We start from the raw sequence: 24,983 nt of genomic DNA on the forward strand, positions 1-24,983 counted from the left end.
AAGATTAAGATGAGCAAAAGAAAACAGACACTGGACAGAGGAACTCCGCCTAGAAGGCCAGCATCCCGGAGTTACCTCTTCACTGTTGACGTTGTGACTAGTGTTTTGCGTGTACTATTTAATGAAGCTGCCAGTTGAGGACTTATGTAATACACTCTAATGTACTGTCCTCTTGCTCAGTTGTGCACCGGGGCCTCCCACTCTATTCTGGTTAGAGCCAGTTTGCGCTGTTCTGTGAAGGGAGTAGAACACAGCATTGTACGAGATCTTCAGTTTCTTGGCAATTTCTTGCATGGAATAGCTTTCATTTCTCAGAACAAGAATAGACTGATGAGTTTCAGAAGAAAGGTCTTTGTTTCTGGCCATTTTGAGCCTGTAATCGAACCCACAAATGCTGATTCTCCAGATACTCAACTAGTCTAAAGAAGGCCAGTTTTATTGCTTCTTTAATCAGGACGACAGTTTTCAGCTGTGCTAACATAATTGCAAAAGGGTTTTCTAATGATCAACTAGCCTTTTAAAATTATAAACTTGGATTAGCTAACACAACATGCCATTGGAACACATGAGTGATGGTTGCTCATAATGGGCCTCTTTACGCCTATGTAGATATTCTATTAAAAATCTGCCATTTCCAGCTACAATAGTCATTTACAACATTAACAATGTCTACACTGTATTCCAGATCAATTTGATGTTATTTTAATGGTCAAAAATGTTGCTTTTCTTTCAAAAACAAGGACATTTCTAAGTGACCCCAAACTTTTGAACGGTATGTAATGTTTGTAAATGAAACAATATCTGCTGGTCAACAAAAAAGTGACTTTGATACCCATGTTCTGCATCTTTTACAAATATTCAGAAATGAATGGCAAATTTGTTTATTTTCAATGCATTTAATGCGGACAGATTTTACAAATGAAATTTAAACTTCATACAGACTTATGACAAGAGATATACAGGAACAAGATGCTTGAGTGCTACATTATACCTCAATTTCATACTCTGTACACAAGACATATTCTAAATGTTCTGTATGAAGACCCTTATGTGATTACATAATCCTTACACTTGTATCTTTACCTAACAGGCTATGAATCCATAAATGTACCTTTGGCATGAAAAGGATAGTCCTATGGAGTGCCTTAACACTTAATAACTGGGTAACCAGGTAATTTGAATTTAAATTCTATTTATTTATGATCATTGCTAAAATATAGATTTCACAGTAAACTACAGCACAATGAAATTCAATAAAATAATCTTCCTGAAACTTCCATGAATCAATTGCTATTATCAATAACCCAGTTATTTAGTGATATGAGAGCACTGTGGCTATAAACACTTACCAAGCGGAAAATTGCTGCCTGGCTCTAAATTACACTTTTCTAGTTGAGAACTCTATACATTCAATACACATTTTGGGGGGTATATAAGCATTATAATCATTTGCCTTAATCCCAATCATGTTCTATACACTATAAAGATATCATGAAAATCTACTTATTTTATTGAAATCTTCTTCCTTTGTAGGTTAGTCTTGAAAAACATAAAACAATCTGCTGCCTTAGCTATGTATATTGAAGTTGAAGTCACTTGGTGACAATTTTAACTTGATCAGAACATTTTTCTAATCTTTGTATGGCACTGTTTCATTCAAACATGTAAATGCTGAAATGGTAGGTCCAATATAGTTTTAAAAAAAGATGTACAAAAGTTATTACAACCGTGTACATATGAACAGCCATTTGTTAGTGAGGTCAGATCAAAATTGCTGTTTGAAACAGATGGCAATTCAAAGTTGTCCAAATTGATTGTTTTCCATTGGATACTCAATAGACTGTTATGATGAAACTGACAACATACACACCAAATACTGAATGTTCATTTGTTAAGTCACTTGTCACAAACTCTCATGACAGGTTGTGTATTTTTCAACAGCAATAGTTCTACAGTATGTGCCATGGCTACAGTACAGACCACAGGCAACAAAAGGCAATCTCATGGTCATTTTTTCAACATAGACTATCAGTAAAACTCAAAATGTACATAAAATTCTACATTATATAAATAGAAAAAGATTATAGGCATAAGTTAATTAATACACACAGTATGTACATAATAACATACTTTCCAGTATTGTCTTGAGTCCGAGAACCTATTCAATTAAACCCTTCACACCGGTTTTGGTCTTACATTTTCAATTCAAAACATTTGACATATAAATGCTGAGGAGACAAAGCTAGTTGAAACATCCGTGACTAAATAGAGATAATAATACATTTTCATTTGGACTCTTTTTAACAAACAGACAGACAAGCAAACATATACAGGTAACTGCCAAAATAAAGGAAACACTAACATAAAGTGTCTTATTAGGGCGTTGGGCACCACGAGCCAGAAACAGCTTTAATGGACCTTGACATAGATTCTACAAGCGTCTGGAACGACCCCATTCTTCCACAAGAAATTCCATAATTTGGTGCTTTGTTGATGGTGGTGGAAAACGCTGTCTCAGGTGCCACTCCAGAATCTCACATAAGTTCAATTGGGTTGAGATCTGGTGACTGAGACGGCCATAGCATATGGCTTACATTGTTTTTGTGCTCATCAAACCATTCAGTGACCACTCATGCCCTGTGGATGGGGGCATTGTCATCCTATCGGGGCATAGCCATGGTAGCCAAAATAATGGATGAATATACATGACCCTAAACATGATGGGATGTTAATTGCTTAGTTAACTCAACCACACCTGTGTGGATGCACCTGCTTTCAATATACTTTGTATCCCTCGTTTCCTTATTTTGTCAGTTACCTGTATAATAAAATATGGTACAATATGTTTAAGTATTGTGGGTAAGTGCAAAGTGTAAAAAGAGCTCGAAAGAGCTTAGAAAAGAAGGTTCTGACAAAATTGCATATGTTACGTGGAAATATACATGGGTATATAGCAGATATTGTCATTTGAAATTGGCATAGTCTGAGAAAATGTCAACAAAATCTTGAACCACTCTGTAGCAGAAGTCATATTGTTCCTGAAACGACAAACATAGCAACGTGACCATAAATCACTTAAAATACAGTTGGCAAACCAATATTTGAATAAAGCGTCATTGTCAATCTTTTGAAGATAATTTGAATGCATTTCACCTCTATCTCATGCATTGAATCTCTATGACTAAATGGTATCCTACTATGAAAAACAATGTGTTTATACTACAATATATAATACCTACCACAGTCTGAACCATGTGTGGTCTCTTCATGCGTAAGCTCTTGACTGTCTGAAATACGTCCAGTAGGCCCTCTGCTTTCACCCGCTCCAGAATGTTACTCAGGGCGATGAATGTACCGGTCCGACCCGCACCAGCACTGAGAAATAAACCCAGGACAGAACCATCAGTATCTACAGCTACAGATACGCCTGCTCTAAAGCCCAGTAACTACCATTAGAGGACCTTTAATATGTGCTTAGAACTGAACGTGAGTCAGAGTATACTACATTCTGTACACTGTCAGGGGTCTACTAGTTCGCCATCATGCCGATTGCACTTCATTACGATTTTACAACATATTATGTATTTTACAGTGCTGGATTTCCTTAGTGCTCAACAACACAGGTAAGTTGTCTAGTTGGTGGTTGATAGGAGAGATCTCTAACAGTAGAGTTGATGGATCTATAGCTTCCTAGTCTCCCATTCCCCTAGTCATAGGGCTATACTGTGAACCCTACAGCTTACCCCAGTCTTTCCCATTTGTATTGAAAGAAATTAGCTGGAGAAAAGGTGACCTTTGACTAATAGTACTAATAACGCTAACACTAACGCGTCTGGTACCTCTCTCAGTCTCTTTGGATTGAGTCAGTGCTTACAATGCCGGCGAGAGAGGTAGACGAGAGAGGGGGGTTGTAATGGGCAAGCCCCCATTCCCAGCGGAGGAGAAAAAGCTTTAAAAAGCCCCTCTTTAGACAGGCCCTGATGAATGAATATGAGAGAGAGTGAAGACACCATTTCCTGTCGTTAGCTCATTCTATCAGATTAATCAAAGCAGGAGTCGTTGGAGATTTCACTTTGAGAGGTTTTAATTGACTGTGAATCAGTGGATTGGATCAATCCCAGCGGGCCGTGCTGCATTAGAAGTACTTCACCTGGAGCTATGTACGTTCTGATCATAGCTTTCACAGCAAAGTCTTTATAAAGAGTTGGGCTATAAAACAGAGTCTACAAAGGCTAAATGTACTGTATAATGTATTGAAACCGATATTACAGAGTGCCAAAAATGTAAAAAGTGATCTATATTCTTTGAAACATAATTTTGTGTTTGGTATGATCCTAATATTTTATGTCAGAAAAAAAGGTAAGTTGTAAGAGTGATGGGAGTGTTTTCCGGCTCCCAGATTTGGTTTGTGCTTACAGTACCTGTTCCTTACCTGCAGTGCACTATAATAGGGTGGTTTCCAGACTGTTGTTGCTGTCTCTGCACTGAAGCAATGATGTCGATCATTCCCTTTCCCTCTGCCGGTATTCCGATTTCAGGCCAGCCGTGGAAATGAAAGTGCCTGACGTGCCGTGACTGCTTTTCCTGGTGATTGGAAACATGTGTTTCATCATTACATACATTAGTATACCTGATAATGAAAAATAAACATAACATGAACTTGACATGCTCAAGATAAGACACAAATTGGGATAACAGAAAGCCACTGATTAGAGGACCAAACCCAGTCATCCACAAGGACAAAAATGACTTACATCACAAATAATATATTTAAAATGCACATCAGGTAGCTTTTTTATGTGAAGGAAACTCACTGGTCCATATGTGAGCACCATGTCCTTCAGAGTGAAAGTATCACATAGTGCATCCCCCTTCAGCTCCAAAGTGTAGTCTCCAAATGTCACAGTGCCCTCTGCTGGCCAGTACTGGAAACACTTGTCCTGGGGAAAGTGACAGATTGATGAAAGGCAGGTGTGTCAAACATATGGCCCACATATGGCCTTAAAAAAAATGTATTGCGTAGTAAAACTGCATAAGTGTTGCTCTCCACTTTCTGGAAGACTTTCTGGAAGACTTTTGAAATCAGTGGAATTCGAGTATGATACCTAAGGCGATGGAGAAAACACCGGTCTCCGGATTACATCAAACTAAGGGCAACCATGGCATCCGACAGGAGACCATCCATCCATGATGTATACGGGTAAGATAGTCTAGCTAGCTACATTTTCAGATATTACACGTTTCTAATTTTGTTTTTTATTTCAAGTTAAAGTGTACTGTAAGCTAGCTAACGTTAGTTAGCTGGCTAGCTTGCTAGCTAACGTTACGTATATGATCTTATTATTCATATCTTAGAGCCATTTGCTTTGCTAGTTATAGCCTAATGTGAGCTAGCTAACGTTGAACCTGGTTGGTTAGCTACCTGCAGATTCATGCAAGGTAGTAATGTCATGAGTTGAAATTATGGTCCACTGTTTAGCTAGCTAGCAAGCTACATGTCTTAACAAAAGACTCCACTATGCAAGTATCCATTTCAATAGAATGTCACTGCAACAACTGTTGATAAACGTTGGTTAGCTACCTGCAGATTCATGCAGGGTAGTAACGTCATGAGTTGTGATTATGGTTAATTGTTTAGCTAGCTAGCTAACTACATGTCTTAACAAAATACTTCACTATGCAAGTAATCATTTCAGCTGCGTTCGTAAATTCAGTCTGGCCATCTACTCCGATTTCAGAGCACTCTCATCTGAGCGTGCCAGAGCGCAGAATAACTGATGAATGGTCGGTGTCAGTAAACGTCAGCAATTTTTTTTAAACTAAATTGTTACCAGCAGCACAGTTAGTCACCAACATGAAAAGAGCCTAACCAGTTCTGCTAGGGCAAGTAAAATGGTTAGAGTTTGGGTGGGAGCTAAAGGGTAAGAGGGTGTGAACGATGCTGAATGGGTGTAGACAAAGAAAAGCTCTCCAGTAGGTACCAAAATATTCAAAAGACATTTTCTCAAAAGTGAGGTAACAAGTTTAGCAACTTTCAAAGCAGAATTACTTTGCCATTGTTCCTCAAATGCAATGTATGATATTCCGTTTTGTAGCTTTGTGTCTCTGCTTTTAAAAAAATGTAAAAAAAACGTTCAAATGTTGCTACATACAGCGGTTCCTCCTTTAAAAGTTGCGAGCTTACGCTGCGGGACCCAGCGTCACGGCTTCATTGCTCCAGACCATCGCAGGGTAGAGTTAGAGCACCCATTATGCATTTGGTTCCCAAGGTTTTTATACGACAAATCATATCGAGTGGCTCAAGTGGTTCCAAGGACGAATTTGACGTTATACCACCCGTATAGACCACCCAGATGTCTGACAAAATCATTACGGTGGAAGCAAATGTAAGTAATTATAACGTCATAACGAGTCAAGCAAAAAATGTACAATTGAGAGGAATATGTTAGTTAATTAATGTAGAGACAAATGATTGTACATATTCTTTTGTCATAAAGTTAATTTACGAAAATCACTATTTAGCAAGTTTTTTTCAGTCATATCCAATACCAGGTGTATCAAACTCCATTCTTTGAATGATGCTGTGTCTGCATGTATGTATTACAATTATACACTTCAACAGTGTTTACCACTCCTGCTCCTGGGACATCAATGATTACACATTGTAATATGCAATAGACTGGAAACATGATTTAAGTAAAGGCTGATTTGTAATTCATATATACAGAAAAAAACAGTACACTACACTTCCTATGCATATCAACTCCCTTCATCTGCATTCATCTGAGGAGGTTCTCCCAGCCATGTGGACGATTGAAAACAGGGCAGCAAAGTGTGTTTGTCACCAGAGCAGTTTAGAGCATATTACTATTTGCCTGTGAATAACCAGACCTTCATACAAACTTGCTATGCTGAATTCTTGACGCACAACCGAGGGTGCTGCCATATCCTGCCAGCACGCCCACAAGCGAGCCACTCAGGCTGAGAATGACGCGTGGAAGAGAGCAAGGAACGAGATGGGAGTAACAATCCAGGGTATTTGCTCTGAGAACGGCATAATAATGTAATGAAACAAGCAGGGAGCAGGTTTTGCACCCTCAACATTCTAGCCTGAAGTCCAGCACACTATCGACTGTGCCCAAATGTATTAATTGGGGTTGGGGCCGATTGCGGCTAAAAACACTTTATCAATTGGAAGCTTTAACAAGTGGAAAGGGGGAAAAGTATTATTATTCGTTTTTCACAAGCGTAGCAGGCTGTGAATGCTGCTAACAACGCTTCTAGGATGGGCTATTAGCTGAACAATAGACTATTCAACCTCCTTTACTAAAGAATTGTCTAATACTAATAGGCGAGCTAGGTGTGAACCCCCCCACCCAACTTGCAACAAATAATTTGTATCTATCTTTCCACATCTACCTACACACGTATCTACCTACACATGTTCTGAAGAAGAAAAAAAAAAATATATATATTTTTTTCTCTTCTTCAGAACATGTGTAGGTAGATATATATATAAACTCAGCAAAAAAAGAAACGTCCTCTCACTGTCAACTGCGTTTATTTTCAGCAAACTTAACATGTGTAAATATTTGAATGAACATAACAAGTTTCAACAACTGAGACATAAACTGAACAAATTCCACAGATATGTGACTAACAGAAATTGAATAATGTGTCCCTGAACAAAGGGGGGTCAAAATCAAAAGTAACAGTCAGTATCTGGTGTGGCCACCAGCTGCATTAAGTACTGCAGTGCATCTCCTCCTCATGGACTGCACCAGAGTTGCCAGTTCTTGCTGTGAGATGTTACCCCACTCTTCCACCAAGGCACCTGCAAGTTCCTGGACATTTCTGGGGGGAATGCCCCTAGCCCTCACTCTCCAATCCAACAGGTCCCAGACATGCTCAATGGGATTGAGATCCGGGCTCTTCGCTGGCCATGGCAGAACACTGACATTCCTGTCTTGCAGGAACTCACGCACAGAACGAGCAGTATGGCTGGTGGCCTTGTCATGCTGGAGGGTCATGTCAGGATGAGCCTGCAGGAAGGGTACCACATGAGGGAGGAGGATGTCTTCCCTGTAACACACAGCGTTGAGATTGCCTGCAATGACAACAAGCTCAGTCCGATGATGCTGTGACACACCGCCCCAGACCATGATGGACCCTCTACCTCCAAATCGATCCCGCTCCAGAGTACAGGCCTCGGTGTAACGCTCATTCCTTCAACGATAAACGAGAACCCGACCATCACCCCTGGTGAGACAAAACCGTGACTCGTCAGTGAAGAGCACTTTTTCCAGTCCTGTCTGGTCCAGCGACGGTGGGTTTGTGCCCATAGGCGACGTTGATGCCGGTGATGTCTGGTGAGGACCTGCCTTACAACAGGCCTACAAGCCCTCAGTCCAGCCTCTCTCAGTCTATTGTGGACAGTCTGAGCACAGATGGAGGGATTGTGCATTCCTGGTGTAACTCGGGCAGTTGTTGTTGCCATCTTGTACCTGTCCCGCAGGTGTGATGTTCGGATGTACTGATCCTGTGCAGGTGTTGTTACACGTGGTCTGCCACTGCGAGGACGATCAGCTGTCCATCCTGTCTCCCTGTAGTGCTGTCTTAGGCATCTCACAGTACGGACATTGCAATTTATTGCCCTGGCCACATCTGCAGTCCTCATGCCTCCTTGCAGCATGTCTAAGGCACGTTCACGCAGATGAGCAGGGACCCTGGGCATCTTTCTTTTGGTGTTTTTCAGAGTCAGTAGAAAGGCCTCTTTAGTGTCCTAAGTTTTCATAGCTGTGACCTTAATTGCCAACCGTCTGTAAGCTGTTAGTGTCTTAACGACTGTTCCACAGGTGCATGTTCATTAATTGTTTATGGTTCATTGAACAAGCATGGGAAATAGTGTTTAAACCCTTTACAATGAAGATCTGTGAAGTTATTTGTATTTTTGGAATTATCTTTGAAAGATAGGGTACTGAAAAAGGGACTTTTTTTTTGTTGCTGAGTTTATATTGGTCATGGCTCCCAAGTAGCGCAGCGGTCTAAGGCACTGCATCTCAGTGCAATAGGCATTACTACAGTTCCTGGTTCGAATACAGGCTGTATCACATCCGACTGTGATTGGGAGTGCCATAAGGCAGCGCACAATTGGCCCATCGTCATCCGGGTTTGGCCTGGGTAGGCCGTGATTGTAAATAAGAATTGGTTCTTACTTGACTTGCCTAGTTAAATAAAGGTTACATTTAAAAAACAACTGGCGGCAACCGCAGCACAATCAATAGGAGGTGAACAGTGGCTGGTGCTGAAAATATAGCTAACTTGTTACGCAAGTGTTGCACACCGACAGACGGAGAAAACCTACACCAGTCGAGCAATTCATTTCAACAATAATCTTCATTTTAATTTGACTTTACAAACAACAAGAGGGCTTAATTGGAGTCTATTTCTTTGGAGCCTAGACCTGTATAATATAACTGAATGGATAATGCCCCTTAGATATTTTTTATATATATTTTTTTGTTTGTTATTATTTAAAATGTTTTTATTGAATATTCAAAACATACAATATACTTGCAGTGAAGCCGCACAACAACTACACCACACCAGTCATCCAACAGACTCCCATTCAGAGCGACACACAGAAGCATCCAGGGTCAACTTCGACAGATCTCCCACAAGGCCAAAAAAAGCAGGGACGCGAACCCACCAAGAACCCCCCCCCCCCCCACAGCTGTCCCTCAACCACCCGAGACCCCTCCCACAGTCACCCCCCCAAGAAAAAAATATTAATAATAATAAAAAATATAATTAATTCCATTCCCCAAGAACCCCCAAAATGCACCAACAAGCAAGAAAATGAACTCATGAGAAAAAAGAAAAAGACTACAGTAAAAACAGAAAACAACAATGCAAAAATAGGACATCAATGACAACTAAAATCATAACAGCAAGGCCAACTGTATATGTTTGAGTGCATGTCTGGCATTATTTACATATGTGTGTGTCCGTGTATGTGTGTATTTCAATGAGAGTGTGTGTATATGCATGTGTACAAACACCTGCACAGCATCAGCCTCAGGCAAACCGGCATTAGCAGTAAAAACACTGCCCCTCAGTGTCATTCAAACGTACTTTTTATTATGTTTTATTTTGACTTTATTTTTTATACTTTATCTTTGACCATCATTATTTTTCTTTGACCATCATGTCTCCAATTCCACATCCCAACCCTCAGCTTCCCTTGCCTCTTAGATATTAATTAAGAATCCTCCAATCCTCTAAATGTAATTATTGGCAGAGAGTCACGTCATTGAAAAAAATATTTGTAGATATACTGTAGGCCTACCATAGGTGAAATGAGTCTCACTAGTGTTGAGTAATGTGCTGTTAAAAGTGGTGTAGGTCTTTTTTATTTAAAGAGCATATTGAAGTTAGAAGCAGTAGGATTTGAAGCAAAAGTTATTTTAGCACTATTTCGCGCTGCTCTGAGACAAGCATGGGGACTGGTCTTGATAAATCAATGAGATTTTAATTTTCACTTAATCTCTGTTTGGGTATTGGTTAGACTAGAATTAGAACATTTGGGTGCAGAAATGATATGCTCTTAGTGTAACCTTTCTTTAACTAGGCAAGTCAGTTAAGAACAAATTCTTATTTACAAGGACAGCCTACTCCTTCCTCCCAGTCGGGGAATTGAACCCTGGTCTCCCGCGTGCCCTGCCTGCACGACACAATATCTCTGTACTGTACTGCCTATCGTCACGTTGTACAGCGCCATATTTTCCGTTCCTTCCTAACAGAAACCCAGAGGGTTTTTAATTTTTCTTGGAATATAAACACCATAATAATAATCAAATTAATTAAGAAAGTACCAGTCAAAAGTTTGGAAACACCTACTCATTCCAGGATTTTTCTTTATTTTTACTGTTTTCTACATTGTAGAATAACAGTGAAGACATCCCAACTATGAAATAACACATATTAAATCAGTTAAGAACAGATTCTTATTTACAAGGACAGCCTACTCTTTCCTCCCCGTCAGGCAATTGAACCCCAGTCTCCCGCGTGCCCGTATTCTCTAGTACATACATGGCCTGCTCTCCCTTATGTAAGGAATTAGGCACTTTCCCATGTTTACTACAGTATGTATTGTAGGCTATGTTTACTTGTCAGACTGCACAGTAGGCTAATAAACAAATGCAGGTGGCTTATATCTTCAAAATGTTTTAAATGCTTTATTATCCAAATGTAAAAGCATATACTGCACAGTACTGTATTTCTTCATCAGCATCTTTATGCTTTCATTAAAAAATAAATAATGATAAAAATACTCTTTCAAAATGCAGATGTGGATTTAGTTATGGATCCATAATGAATTACTATGGGAATAAATATCACTGATTTACAGAAATATTTGAACAAAGTTGTCTAATGAAGGCAAACAATTTAGAATCCTCCAATCCTCTTATGCTGTGGCCTACTCCTGACCGTCACGTTGTACAGCGCCATATTTTCTTTTTTTTCTTTTTTTCTCGTAATAGAAACGCCATAATATTAATCAAATTAATAAAGCCAAATTTCTTAAAATCAATCCCATATACTATGTTATTACAAAAAAGGTTTTAAAATCTCCGGTAATGCCAATATGGAAGACTATAAAATGCTTCTCAAAGATGTCCTCTAGTGGTCAAACTAGCACTAACTTGCATTTTCCCGAAAAAATGGCTGACAATGAAATAATGTGCCACAGAATGCTGCAGCAGCCTGCAAGGTGTGCTGCAGTATGACGCAACTTTTAAAAGAGGAACCACTGTAAGACCAAATTAAGATGGTTGGTCACATATGAGTGCATTAGAAAAGCTTTTTTACATTCATCAAAATAGCTGAACTCCATGAATTATTTGTCTGTGTTAGTACAATGTTTTATGTGCTATATTTCTGTCAATATCTGATGGATTTAAAAACATTCAAAAGTTTGGAGTATCTTCATCCATTGTCCAACTGTTGCATTTATTAGAATAGTATTTTCAACTACTAAAGTAAAACACAGCTTTTAATGATTAGGTTGCAGTTAACTCTTGCCACAGTGGGGTCTGTACCTGTTCCCTCTCCTTGAGTTCAGTGAGCATGACGATAGAGTGACACCTGTACTCCCACACCATCCTCCAGAAATCCTCCACCGTGTGAGACAGGGGACCCTGGGTAGCGATGAAGTAGTCCTTCTGTCTGTATCCCTGGAAAATAACATACTGTTTAGCGCATCATATACTTACATAAAGGGCTCTGGAGAAAGTTAGGACTTAAGTCTTAAAATGTGCTCAGTAAATACTTACATCAATAAATGATGCATTGATGTAGTCCGTGAACTCTTGGCCCCTTTTCATTGATAATATAACCCGGTTGAAGTCATCTGTGTTCAAGCAAATAACTTAACAACTTACTTTATTTCCAACAATAGTTTAATTACTTGTGTCATTTAACTACAGTAAATCCATTCCAAAAGTAAAACTACTTCAGAGAGGTAACTTGGTCTAAAATGTATAATATTTGATACAACACTAAAGAGTGTGATGGTGGTAGGGTTGTGATGTATTACTGAAAAGTTAAGAGTGTTAGAGTATTCCTTACATGGAATAATCTGAAGCACACGGTTCTTCTTCATGTTTGCAGGAAGGTTTCCAGTCCTCATGTTCTCCTTCATTATGCGTACATTGGTCAGTTTCTGAGGAGAGGATATGGGGTGAAATTAGGACTACTTGAGAGAGATGGCTACCGTCATTTAAATGTGACTAGAACTGGGAGACAACTTAGAAAAGGAGAGAAAATTGTGTGACTGGGACTTACCCTGAACTCTTCCTCTAGGCCCAGCTTGTCAAGGGGTGTTCTGGTGTTGTGGAGTTTCTGCAAGTGGCCTTCCAGAGAGGACACATCCAGCTCTGTGTCCCCATACATATAATACTCCAACAGAGCGTGGTAGATGAACGAGTACTGCATCTGAACGGGAGACAGAGTGAGATGGGGTAAATGAGGCATCTTTGCTTGTTTGTGCTGCATTAACACATTGAACTGTCAGGGAACACTTACATCGGTCTGGACGAGCTGAGAGCGCTGCTCCCGTATTCTGGTCACAAACCCAAAGACATCCAGCCTCTTCTCTACATGCATCATGTCAATCATGCCGTCTATGACGATGAACGTCCCAGTCCTACCTACCCCAGCACTAGGGAAAGACAAGGGACAGGAGAGAAGAGTGATCCTTACATTGTCATAGACCTCCAAGGAATGTTTGATGATTCAATTCAAAGCAAATGCACTGTATTTCTGTGGCTGAGTTTTCCACAGGAATGTTGACTATGGTACGGCATAAAAATGCTAAATTGCTACATGTCCACAAGCCAACAAGATCCATAGTGTTTTAAGGGCCAGTGACACAGACAGCAGTCAGGGATGCCAGCTTAGGGTGTTGGAGACCAATCAATGAGGCCCATTCAGAAAGCAAAGCCCCAATACCAACACCTGTTTCAACAGCTGTTCCTGCATGTCTCTGACTTCAGTGATGTGGTGGTTTCATATTACATGACATGTGCATTAAAATTCCAGCCATACAAATACAAATAAAGGGAAGAAGGTTGGCATACTTTTTTAGACACCACGATCGGTCAATTTGACACTACGATTGTGTTAAGTTATACATGTCATAAGGAACTAAATGAACTACTATAGCCTTCATTGAGTACAGCTTGTAGACGAGAATTTCAAGTTAGAATCCCCAGTCTCCTCCCCTGGTTCAGTACCTGCAGTGCACCACGATGGGTCCTGCATAGGATGGGTTGACTGTCTTCACCTTCTTAAGGAACTTGAGCATGCCGATAGGGGAGAAGGGCACCCCAAAGTCTGGCCAGCTGGTGAAGTGGAGCTGGGTGACCAAGCGGGGGGCCCTTGGGCCATCATTCCCCTGCTGTTTACAACAACAGGAAAACACATCAATCGTTAAAAAAAATATACTGTAAATGTCACAGGGTTTCTCACATCATGTATTTCAAAGTGAGGGATCCTGTGCAGGGTTGTCACGTAGGCACATACAATGATACTTACATATTGTACACAGAACTTGCGGATGGTGTAGTCCACCAGTACAGTAAAGTCCTCCACTGCCACCCTCACATTCCCATACATCCAACAGCCCTGGTCTGGCCAGTACTGGTAACACTTGTCCTGAAGAGAGGCAAAATGGACATTCAGCAAAGCAAAAAAAATACAAACTATAGTTCACCAATATGAATGGCAGAGACTTTTATGGGAATTCATATTACTGACTAGAAACTCTATTTATAGGTGATAGACGTGACATAGGTGATTGTCTGTCAGTCAATAAGTTCATCACTCTGATCTTCTAGACCGTTAATGAGAGTCTCAGACTAATTATAATCAAGCCTTGGACAACTTTATCAACAATTATTTAGTTATCGATCCCCCATCTCTGTTTGGTGGAGCTAAACCCCCTGTTTTGTTCTTTATTGATCAGCCCCTTGAGGTTCAATAAAATGTGATGCCAAGTAATTTGAGGTGACACATTGTATGGATTGGGAAAGTTAGGAAAGGGTCAAATCAATTATACTCATGACCTTGAGGTGTGAGAAGACAAGAAAGAGCCTAGCAAAGGCCCTTAAGAACATCTAACATGAGAGCCCATTAGCAAATCTGAAGATTCTTTACAGGTTGTATAAGCAGATAATGGAGCAGCCAAAGTGAGAGAAGAGAAACTCACCTCTTTTCTCTCTTTCAGGTTAGTGAGCATCACTATAGTAGCAGTCTTCTGTTCCCAAATCATCCGCCAGAAGTCAGCCACTGTGTCGTGTATTGGGCCTATGGAAAAGAGACTGACACTTACTACATAGATGTAAGTGGACATCCTAGTTATACAATAGGCCTATGGTGCTAGAAAAATTATACGCTGACATAAAATAAGTTTATTTCCATTCAGTAATCCTCTAGTAGTACAGCACTTTGCACAAAATGGTTGTACAAAGTTATATTCACCTTGAGCTGCAATTAATTTGTTCTTCTCTTTATAACCCTGGTTAAAAAGAAAAATGTGTTTTGCTGAGTTTATTAGACCGTAGTGAGAAAGGAAGTTATACTGGACGCATTTAAATTATCTGGAATGGGACGGAACGAAATACATAGTAAATATCAACAACTCACATCTATGTATGAGGCATTTATGTAGTCCGTACAAGAATGCCCATCTATTTGAGTTAACAACACCCTGGAATGGTCATCTGTTTAAAATGGAAGAAAGAGACAAAATTGTACTAGGAAAATAAGTATGCCTGTTTACAATTATTTCATTATGTTATCAAACGGATTTATCTCAAAAAAGTTCAAGCTACTCTTAAAGGTCAATTCCACAATTTTCAACGTAATTTTCATTATCTCCAACACAATAACATGCTGACCAGACCGGACACGTCACGTGCGTTGCAAAATTAATTTAGAAATCCATGTTATTCAATTATTGCACCCACACTGCTCGCGTTGCCAATGAGCGTCTGTGTTGCCAAGGGCTAAAATAGAAGTCCTTCCTATTTCTGACGCAGATCGAGCTGCAAGTCCTGCCTCTCCCATCTCCTCATTGGTTTATAGAAGCAGGTACCCACGTGCCATCTCCTCATTGGTTATATCCACGTGGGTGATTGAAAGACAAACTGTTTTGCCAGTCGTCATGGTAATACTATGAAAGTTTAGATGCCAATCACCATATAAGTTCAAAGATGAAGAAGCCAGGAAGGAGAAGAGATGACTAGAAACGATTCGGTTGACCGTTTTATGTGTGGATTAATTGTCGGAGTAGAGGACCTTGTGCATTTCAGGTAAAATAACAACTCAATGTTTATATCCCAGGACAAATTAGCTAGCAACAGCAAGTTAGCTAAATAGGACAAATTAGCTAGCAAGTGCAAGCTAGCTAGCTAAATTGCCATACGTGTTTAATGCTTTTCGACCTGTCCCCAAATTAATGTAATGGGTTCAGAGTTTGTTTTGATATTTTAACCTGCGTGTCGTGATCGCGTTTGGTGTGGGGGGACAAAATAAATGTATGTACGATGGCGCACGCACGCAGCCGGTTTGGGTTCCATGTAACAGTGTCTACATATTTGAAAATGGCGCATTTCGAAGTTTTGTAGAAAATAAATGAAGTTAAAAGGTTCTACACGATGACATCAGCAAGAAAATACCCTCCCTCTGGCTAGAAATGCATTGCAGGTTTTGAAAAATCCCTGTTCTTACTTTTAGTCCCACCATGTGATGTCACAGATAAGCATTTTGTAGGAGCTTTCTTATTATCTTTTTAACCAGAAATACCATAGAAACACGCCGTTTTCACGTATGCTTTTGAGACAATGAATAGGAAGTAGAAAAGTAGAGGAATTGCCCTTTAACTGGGTTTAATGGTTACAAAATGTATTCCCATAACAATTCCATCACTCACATGGTAGGATGTTTGGATATCTGTTCTTGTCCCTGTTGATCTCCCTGCTAGCCTCCTCAAAGGAGCCGTGATGGTTGCCACAGGTCAGTGACTACACAGACAACACAAACACAGGGGTTCAAACTAAGTCAGTCAAGAAGCCTTCAGACATGCAGCATAATATGTAACAGCATAAAGAAGTATCAACTCTTCATGACATTATTAGGTATCACACTATGAAGGTATCACATTACTACTGTAAGCACTGTGTGTTGTTTGAAAAGGAACCTACATTGAACTCCTCTCTAAAAAGCTTGCAGTCGTCTGCCGAGCGTATTCGGAACTCGTCCTCCAGCGAGTCCAGGGGGATGGGGAAGTACCTCTTGGATGGACAGGGGGATCGTGGGAGGAGGACCACTGTCTGCTCTCCTGTGTGAAACAAAAACATTGGAACGTCAATGTTTTTACATTCAGTACAAGAATTGTGAAATAAATAAATAAAGATCACCTCATTACACGCAGGTGACTACTGCAAGTCGCCCTGGATAAAAGCATCTGCTAAATGACTAAAATGTAAAAAATGATGAGGTGACCTCATACAAGAGATGTATATAAACAACTGTCTGGGCCTTCAACTCTTCACTCACATTTCACTTACTCAACATTGTACTTTACATGTGAAAGTTACATTTATTACAAGGTATTTTGCTTCAACTGTGGCAATGTAGACTATGAATCTTATCATTATTTAGACTTGTTGGTTCATGTCTTGACAGCTCTCAATACCAGCATACGCCAACAGTAGGATATCTCTACAGAATAGACTTGACTTTCTGTTTTGATTGTGATGACTTATGTAGAGCACAGATTCAAATCAGTATGGAATTTCAAAAAGGACTACTGTACACACACAACCTAAGACTTGCATCACATCCCACAACACATACTCAACGGTTCAAATGCAATATTGTATACGTAAGATGTACGTGGCAATGTGCAACATAATGAAGTCGAGACATACCTTGATCTTCCAAGAAGCCATTTGGAGTCTTCTGAGAGACAAGAGCCTTCCTGTGGTTTCTAAACCTAACCAGAGAGTGAGAGAGAGAACAGAAAAAGGAAACGAAACAAAAACGTTATCTGACCATAACCCCAGAAAAAGAATATTTCAGCTCAACAAGTCAGTAGAAATAGAAACCCACCATCTGAACTGAAAGCTGTTCTTTCTCATGAGAAGCAGATAGTATCCTCACCACTGAGAGGAGTTAACATAGTGAGTGAATGGGTGAAAGCATGGTCTGATATGACCCAGCTAGCCATTTGTTTTCTGTTCTACTGGTAGAGCAGCTGTTGAAACACACACACACACACACACACACACACACACACACACACACACACACACACACACACACACACAATGGGGGTAGGCTGGGCTGACAAGAAAACGGTGGGGGTGGGGTGAAGCCATCCAATGCTGCTTGTTACCTTAGGAAGTATACTGTCAGGAGAACGATGATGATGAGAAGAAGAGAGATCAGCGTAGAGGGAAGGACATGGGCACCCTGGGAGGTGGGGTTTTCTGGGAAACAAAGATGCACACATTATTTTGTATACTACATATACAACAAGTGTTGTCAATATTTAGATGTAACCATTTTAATAGATAATTGAGCTATTGGTCTACCAATTGTTTAAAGTTATGATCAAGTTAATTAATGCTGATTGTTCTGTTTAATTCACTATTCGTGCGGGAGTTAGTTACCTGAAGTCTGGTTGTCATGAGAGGAGTTATTTAAGGTTATTGTAGTTGCAATCAGAAACAACACCATTGTGACTGTGGAGATAAACAGAACATGAGTGAATACATAATACTGTAAGAAAATGCAGAAGCTGTGATGCTTCCTTAATTCCTCTAGAGGGCGCCCACGATACAAGCAAATCCTGGCCTGGTGATGACAGTGCTGTCTGTGAAAATAAGGGGATGATGTCAGGCCCTCTGACCGTATGATTGTGTAACTCCTTGTATCCTATCCATTTCCTGTCCTGTCCTAGCATGTCCACTTAGCAGTATGGTGCATCATCTCTGATCTCACATCCCTAAAATACACATATCAAGGTAACAGGAAGCACTATCTCATAGACGGCAGAAATCAGATCCCCTGTAGTCCTAGACAGACTGGAGAAGAGCTAAACAAGCTCAAGGGATGTGAATCTCACACTGCAGTCTCACACAGAGAGAAATAGCAATGAGAAGTGCTTGGATAGGGGGAGTGAGAAACAGTGAAAACAGAGAGAAAAATATAATTTTTCCAGAACGATCCAGCTGAAGGAAGAGGAATGAGGAAACTCCTGGTCCAATTGAGTAGCACTATGTAGCGTGAAGCAATTACAAGGATACATAGGCACTTTAACTGAAAATGGAGAGTTTAATATATGAAACACGGGGTCTGAGAAAAGAAAAGGATCACTCATGTCAATGGGCAGAAGCTGAGAGAACAAGGCCATCTGTTTTGAGCCACATTGAGCCAAGAATCTTCACTCTTTCTTCATACACTGATAGCTGTCCTGTCATCATGGCTTTATTTTCTCAATTTCATCACTATTACCTGCATTGCGTCTCTATCACAAACTATGCATTTCTACCTCTCTGTAGCCTTTATCTTGCTGGCAGTCTGTCTATAATTCCCTCACTCCTGGGCAAATCTATTTAAATGCAATGTATTAAATACGAGAACAGTTATTGCCCAGTGTTTTATCCATGCGCAGACTTGAGAGCATCACTTTATATTACATGTCTCCTTAGCCTTAGAAAAAGCTGTTTGGCATAGACATCATCATTCATACTTCAAATCTAGTAGCTTCACTAGAAGTGGGTCATCCTGAAAGGCCTATAATTCATGACTTTTTGGAAACACATGACTCTCTCAATCTCACCCCCCACAAACACACACATATGTTCAAAGCCAAGGGGCATGTACTGCATATGTGCCACACTGTGTTGAAGGTGCCCAATCTCTCCCCAGTGTTAACAAGCTGACAGTGTCAACACCTGCTCTCTGCAGAACTCCACTGGGCAAAAACACATTCACTCACAGTGTTGGCATTCCACCATACTGGGCTACACACAACATTAACCATGAAGGCATCAATGATTCTGCCATTCCTATACAGCCTAACACTGTATATCACACGGTTTAGGCACATTTAGGTTTCCTTCCCACACTGCAGTCTTTGTTTGCCAGAGTGCATGTTTGATTGAATTCTGCCCTGTTATGAAACAGGTTTGGGCTATGGCAGGATAACTGGGAAAGAAGGAGGACAAAGCTACTTCATTTAAATCCTTCAACTCAGCAGTCCTTCTCAGTGCTAGCAAAAATATGTTAAGAGTTGGACCCAGAACTACAATGTAATTCATATTGCTGATTATAAAAGCTCGCAAACTCAATGAGACTGCCTCAATGGTATTTAGCAAGCTGCAGTAGTTATTACCATAATCAAAAATGCATTTACCTAACAAGGATTTCTCCATGCAGGTAATGTTATTAATACATAATGAAATTCATTAAATATTAATAGATGTATATATCTACAACAATGCATCAAAACCAAAAAGAGAAAGTTGCAAAACACAACATCATAAAGTAACTCAATAAATGAATGGTATTTATAAGAAAGATGCAGGTGGTGGAGAAACGGATGCCAGCTGCATCCAAAAAAGGAACAGCTTGGTCTCACCTCAACTCTTACACGCAAACCTAAGTGAGCATGACAGACCCTGAGAAAAATGCTTGCCATTAAAAATAGCATGCTCATACAAATGTATCTTTACCTACAGAAGACTTGTAACCTTTTCATTTATTTGTATTATTAATTAAAGCAGAGGTGTGCAGTTAAAAGTACGTATTCCATTCCAACTGGAGCTTTCAGATTTGAGAGGTTTTTCCTTCCTGTCCATTACAGCCAATGAACAAGGGTGATTCCACGCCAGGAAGACCCACATTGTTTTGAGTTCTCAGATTGTTCTGGAAATTCTCACATAGAAACTTCATTGGGAGGAATGATGTTTGACATGCTTTTTACATTTGTATCACAAACCAATTCAGAGAAAATTATGATGAAAGTGGCCATTTTAGGCCCTTTTTAAACCTATACACATGCCTCCTGATCTGTTAACCGTACATGATTTTTTAAAATGTATTTTATTTCACCTTTATTTAACCAGGTAGGCAAGTTGAGAACAAGTTCTCATTTACAATTGCGACCTGGCCAAGATAAAGCAAGCAGTTTGACACATACAACAACACAGAGTTACACATGGAGTAAAACAAACAGTCAATAATACAGTTGAAAAATAAGTCAATATACAATGTGAGCAAATGAGGTGAGATAAGGGAGGTAAAGGCAAAAAAGGCCATGGTGGCGAAGTAAATACAATATAGCAAGTAAAACACTGGAATGGTAGATTTGCAGTGGAAGAAAGTGCAAAGTAGAAATAGAAATAATGGGGTGCAAAGGAGCAACATAAATAAATACAGTAGGGGAAGAGGTAGTTGTTTGGGCTAAATTATAGATGGGCTATGTACAGGTGCAGTAATCTGTGAGCTGCTCTGGCAGCTGGTGCTTAAAGCTAGTGAGGGAGATAAGTGTTTCCAGTTTTAGAGATTTTTGTAGTTCGTTCCAGTCATTGGCAGCAGAGAACTGGAAGGAGAGGCGGCCGAAGGAGGAATTGGCTTTGGGGGTAACCAGAGAGATATACCTGCTGGAGCGCGTGCTACGGGTGGGTGCTGCTATGGTGACCAGCGAGCTGAGATAAGGGGGAACTTTACCTAGCAGGGTCTTGTAGATGACCTGGAGCCAGTGGGTTTGGCGACGAGTATGAAGCGAGGGCCAGCCAACGAGAGTGTACAGGTCGCAGTGGTGCGTAGTATATGGGGCTTTGGTGACAAAACGGATGGCACTGTGATAGACTGCATCCAATTTATTGAGTAGGGTATTGGAGGCTATTTTGTAAATGACATCGCCGAAGTCGAGGATCGGTAGGATGGTCAGTTTTACGAGGGTATGTTTGGCAGCATGAGTGAAAGATGCTTTGTTGCGAAATAGGAAGCCAATTCTAGATTTAACTTTGGATTGGAGATCTTTGAGGTGAGTCTGGAAGGAGAGTTTACAGTCTAACCAGACACCTAGGTATTTGTAGTTGTCCACATATTCTAAGTCAGAACCGTCCAGAGTAGTGATGCTGGACGGGCGGGCAGGTGCAGGCAGCGATCGGTTGAAGAGCATGCATTTAGTTTTACTTGTATTTAAGAGCAGTTGGAGGCCATGGAAGGAGAGTTGTATGGCATTGAAGCTCATCTGGAGGTTAGTTAACACAGTGTCCAAAGAAGGGCAAGAAGTATACAGAATGGTGTCGTCTGCGTAGAGGTGGATCAGAGACACACCAGCAGCAAGAGCGACATCATTGATGTATACAGAGAAAAGAGTCGGCCCGAGAATTTAACCCTGTGGCACCTCAATAGAGACTGCCAGAGGCCCGGACAACATGCCCTCCGATTTGACACACTGAACTCTATCAGAGAAGTAGTAGGTGAACCAGGCAAGGCAATCATTTGAGAAATCAAGGCTATTGAGTCTGCCGATGAGGATGTGGTGATTGACAGAGTCGAAAGCCTTGGCCATGTCAATGAATACGGCTGCACAGTATTGTTTCTTATCGATGGCGGTTAAGATATCGTTTAGGACCTTGAGCGTGGCTGAGGTGCACCCATGACCAGCTCTGAACCAGATTGCGTAGCGGAGAAGGTGGGGTGGGATTCGAAATGGTCAGGAATCTGTTTGTTGACTTGGCTTTCGAAGACTTTAGAAAGGCAGGGTAGGATAGATATAGGTCTATAACAGTTTGGGTCAAGAGTATCCCCCCCTTTGAAGAGGGGGATGACCGCAGCTGCTTTCCAATCTTTGGGAATCTCAGACGGCGCGAAAGAGAGGTTGAACAGGCTAGTAATAGGAGTTGCAACAATTTTGGCAGATAATTTTAGAAAGAAAGGGTCCAGATTGTCTAGCCCAGCTGATTTGTAGGGGTCCAGATTTGCAGCTCTTTCAGAACATCAGCTGACTGGATTTGGGAGGAGAAATGAGGAAGGCTTGGGCGAGTTGCTGTGGGGGGTGCGGTGCTGTTGACCGGGGTAGGGGTAGCCAGGTGGAAAGCATGGCCAGCCGTAGAAAAATGCTTATTGAAATTCTCAATTATAGTGGATTTATCGGTGGTGACAGAGTTTCCTATCCTCAGTGCAGTGGGCAGCTGGGAGAAGGTGCTCTTATTCTCCAAGGACTTTACAGTGTCCCAGAACTTTTTTGAGTTTGTGTTGCAGGAAGCAAATTTCTGCTTGAAAAAGCTAGCCTTGGCTTTTCTAACTGCCTGTGTATATTGGTTTCTAACTTCCCTGAAAAGTTGCATATCACGGGGGCTGTTCGATGCTAATGCAAAACGCCACAGGATGTTTTTGTGTTGGTTAAGGGCAGTCAGGTCTGGAGAGAACCAAGGGCTATATCTGTTCCTGGTTCTACATTTCTTGAATGGGGCATGCTTATTTAACCTGTCTGGGCTAGGGGCAGTATTTTCACGGCCAGATAAAATACGTACCCAATTTAAGCAGGTTACTACTCTGGCCCAGAAACTATAATATGCATATTATTAGTAGATTTGGATAGAAAACACTCTGAAGTTTCTAAATTTGTTTGAATGGTGTCTGTGAGTATAACAGAACTCATAGGGCAGGCAAAAACCTGAGAAAAAGTCAACCAATAAGTGGAGGATCTGAGAATTGTAGTTCTTCTTTCTAGTGCCTTTCGAAACTACAGTTTCTGTGGGGTTACGTTGCACTTCCTAAGGCTTCCATTGGCTGTCAACAGCCTTCAGAAAGTGGTTTGAGCCTTCTCCTGTTACTGGGCAGATAATAGGAGCTCAGTTTCTGAGTGGACTGCCTGGCAACAAAGGGATTGGATATGCGCAGGCACGCAAGCGCACCGTTCCTTCTTTTTCTTTTTCTTCTTCAATGAATATGCTATTGTCCGGTTGGAATATTATCGCAATTTTACGTAAAAAATACCATAAAGATTGATTTTAAACAGCGTTTGACATGCTTCTAAGTACGGTAATGGAACATTTTGACTTTCCGTCTCTGGTGCCGCGTTCGCGCGTTATGCCTTTGGATAAGTGATCTGTACGCACGAACAAAACGGAGGTATTTGTACATAAATATGGATTATTTCAAACAAAAACAACATTTCTTGTGGAAGTAGCAGTCCTGGGAGTGCATTCTGACAAAGATCAGCAAAGGTAAGAGAATATTTCTAATACTAATTCTGAGTTTAGGTTGCCCCGAACTTGGCGGGTGTCTGAATAGCTCGCTGTGATGGCTGAGCTACGTACTCAGAATATAGTTGTGCTTTCTCCGTAAAGCTATTTTAAAATCTGACCCAGCAGTTCCATCCAGGAGTAGTCTATCTATAATCCTTTAAATAATTGTTATATATTTTGGCAATGTTTATGATGTGTATTTTTGTAAATTGATGTGCACATCCACCGGATGTTTTGTTGTTTTTGAATTTGACGCCCTGATATTTCACTGGAGGCTAGCGTCCCACGTAGCCCATAGAAGTTAAGATGGTGAGGAAGGCATTTTTTTTTTTAAATAACCAGGCATCCTCTACTGAAGGGATGAGGTCAATATCCTTCCAGGATACCCGGGCCAGGTCGATTAGAAAGGCCTGCTCGCTGAATTGTTTCAGGGAGCGTTTGACAGTGATGAGTGGAGATCGTTTGACCGCTGACCCATTACGGATGCAGGCAATGAGACAGTGATCGCTGAGATCTTGGTTGAAAACAGCAGAGGTGTATTTAGAGGGCAAGTTGGTTAGGATGATATCTATGAGGGTGCCCGTGTTTACGGCTTTGGGGTGGTACCTGGTAGGTTCATTGATCATTTGTGTGAGATTGAGGGCATCAAGCTTAGATTGTAGAATGGCTGGGGTGTTAAGCATGCCCCAGTTTAGGTCACCTAGCAGCACGAGCTCTGAAGATAGATGGGGGGCAATCAGTTCACATATGGTGTCCAGAGCACAGCTGGGGGCAGAGGGTGGTCTATAGCAGGCGGCAACGGTGAGAGACTTGTTTTTAGAGAGGTGGATTTTTAAAAGTAGAAGTTCAAATTGTTTGGGTACAGACCTGGATAGTAGGACAGAAATCTGCAGGCCATCTCTGCAGTAGATTGCAACACCGCCCCCTTTGGCCGTTCTATCTTGTCTGAAAATGTTGTAGTTAGGGATGGAGATTTCAGAGTTTTTGGTGGTCTTCCTAAGTCAGGATTCAGACACGGCTAGGACATCCGGGTTGGCAGAGTGTGCTAAAGCAGTGAATAAAACAAACTTAGGGAGGAGGCTTCTAATGTTAACATGCAAGGCTATTACGGTTACAGAAGTCATCAAAAGAAAGCGCCTGGGGAAT

At 40.8% G+C, this 24,983-nt stretch overlaps 1 protein-coding gene across 3 annotated transcripts in view; it reads right to left on the reverse strand.

The window, feature by feature from the left end:
• Window positions 1-865: 865 nt before the first annotated feature.
• The window catches only part of LOC106577029 (protein tyrosine phosphatase receptor type E), a 57,487-nt gene continuing 33,369 nt past the window's right edge, over window positions 866-24,983 (reverse strand). For 2 of the 3 annotated variants that reach the window (XM_014154690.3, XM_014154687.3), the window contains 19 exons: window positions 18,240-18,311; window positions 17,963-18,056; window positions 17,496-17,560; window positions 16,767-16,903; window positions 16,496-16,586; window positions 15,208-15,284; window positions 15,043-15,079; window positions 14,771-14,868; window positions 14,098-14,217; window positions 13,797-13,960; window positions 13,087-13,222; window positions 12,847-12,996; window positions 12,631-12,724; window positions 12,336-12,412; window positions 12,102-12,236; window positions 4,815-4,940; window positions 4,433-4,584; window positions 3,240-3,375; window positions 866-3,038 (listed from right to left, as the gene is read on the reverse strand). In XM_014154690.3, the coding sequence (XP_014010165.1) occupies window positions 2,964-3,038; window positions 3,240-3,375; window positions 4,433-4,584; window positions 4,815-4,940; window positions 12,102-12,236; window positions 12,336-12,412; window positions 12,631-12,724; window positions 12,847-12,996; window positions 13,087-13,222; window positions 13,797-13,960; window positions 14,098-14,217; window positions 14,771-14,868; window positions 15,043-15,079; window positions 15,208-15,284; window positions 16,496-16,586; window positions 16,767-16,903; window positions 17,496-17,560; window positions 17,963-18,056; window positions 18,240-18,306 (2,031 nt within the window). In that variant the 5' untranslated portion in view covers window positions 18,307-18,311 and the 3' untranslated portion in view covers window positions 866-2,963. Of the gene's footprint in view, window positions 3,039-3,239; window positions 3,376-4,432; window positions 4,585-4,814; window positions 4,941-12,101; window positions 12,237-12,335; window positions 12,413-12,630; window positions 12,725-12,846; window positions 12,997-13,086; window positions 13,223-13,796; window positions 13,961-14,097; window positions 14,218-14,770; window positions 14,869-15,042; window positions 15,080-15,207; window positions 15,285-16,495; window positions 16,587-16,766; window positions 16,904-17,495; window positions 17,561-17,676; window positions 17,827-17,962; window positions 18,057-18,239; window positions 18,312-24,983 lie in introns of those variants that run through there. The other variant, XM_014154694.2, reaches the window with a different exon arrangement.

Source organism: Salmo salar, chromosome 18 (assembly GCF_965601325.2).
Source record: "Salmo salar chromosome 18, fSalSal1, whole genome shotgun sequence".
Lineage (NCBI taxonomy): Eukaryota > Metazoa > Chordata > Actinopteri > Salmoniformes > Salmonidae > Salmo > Salmo salar.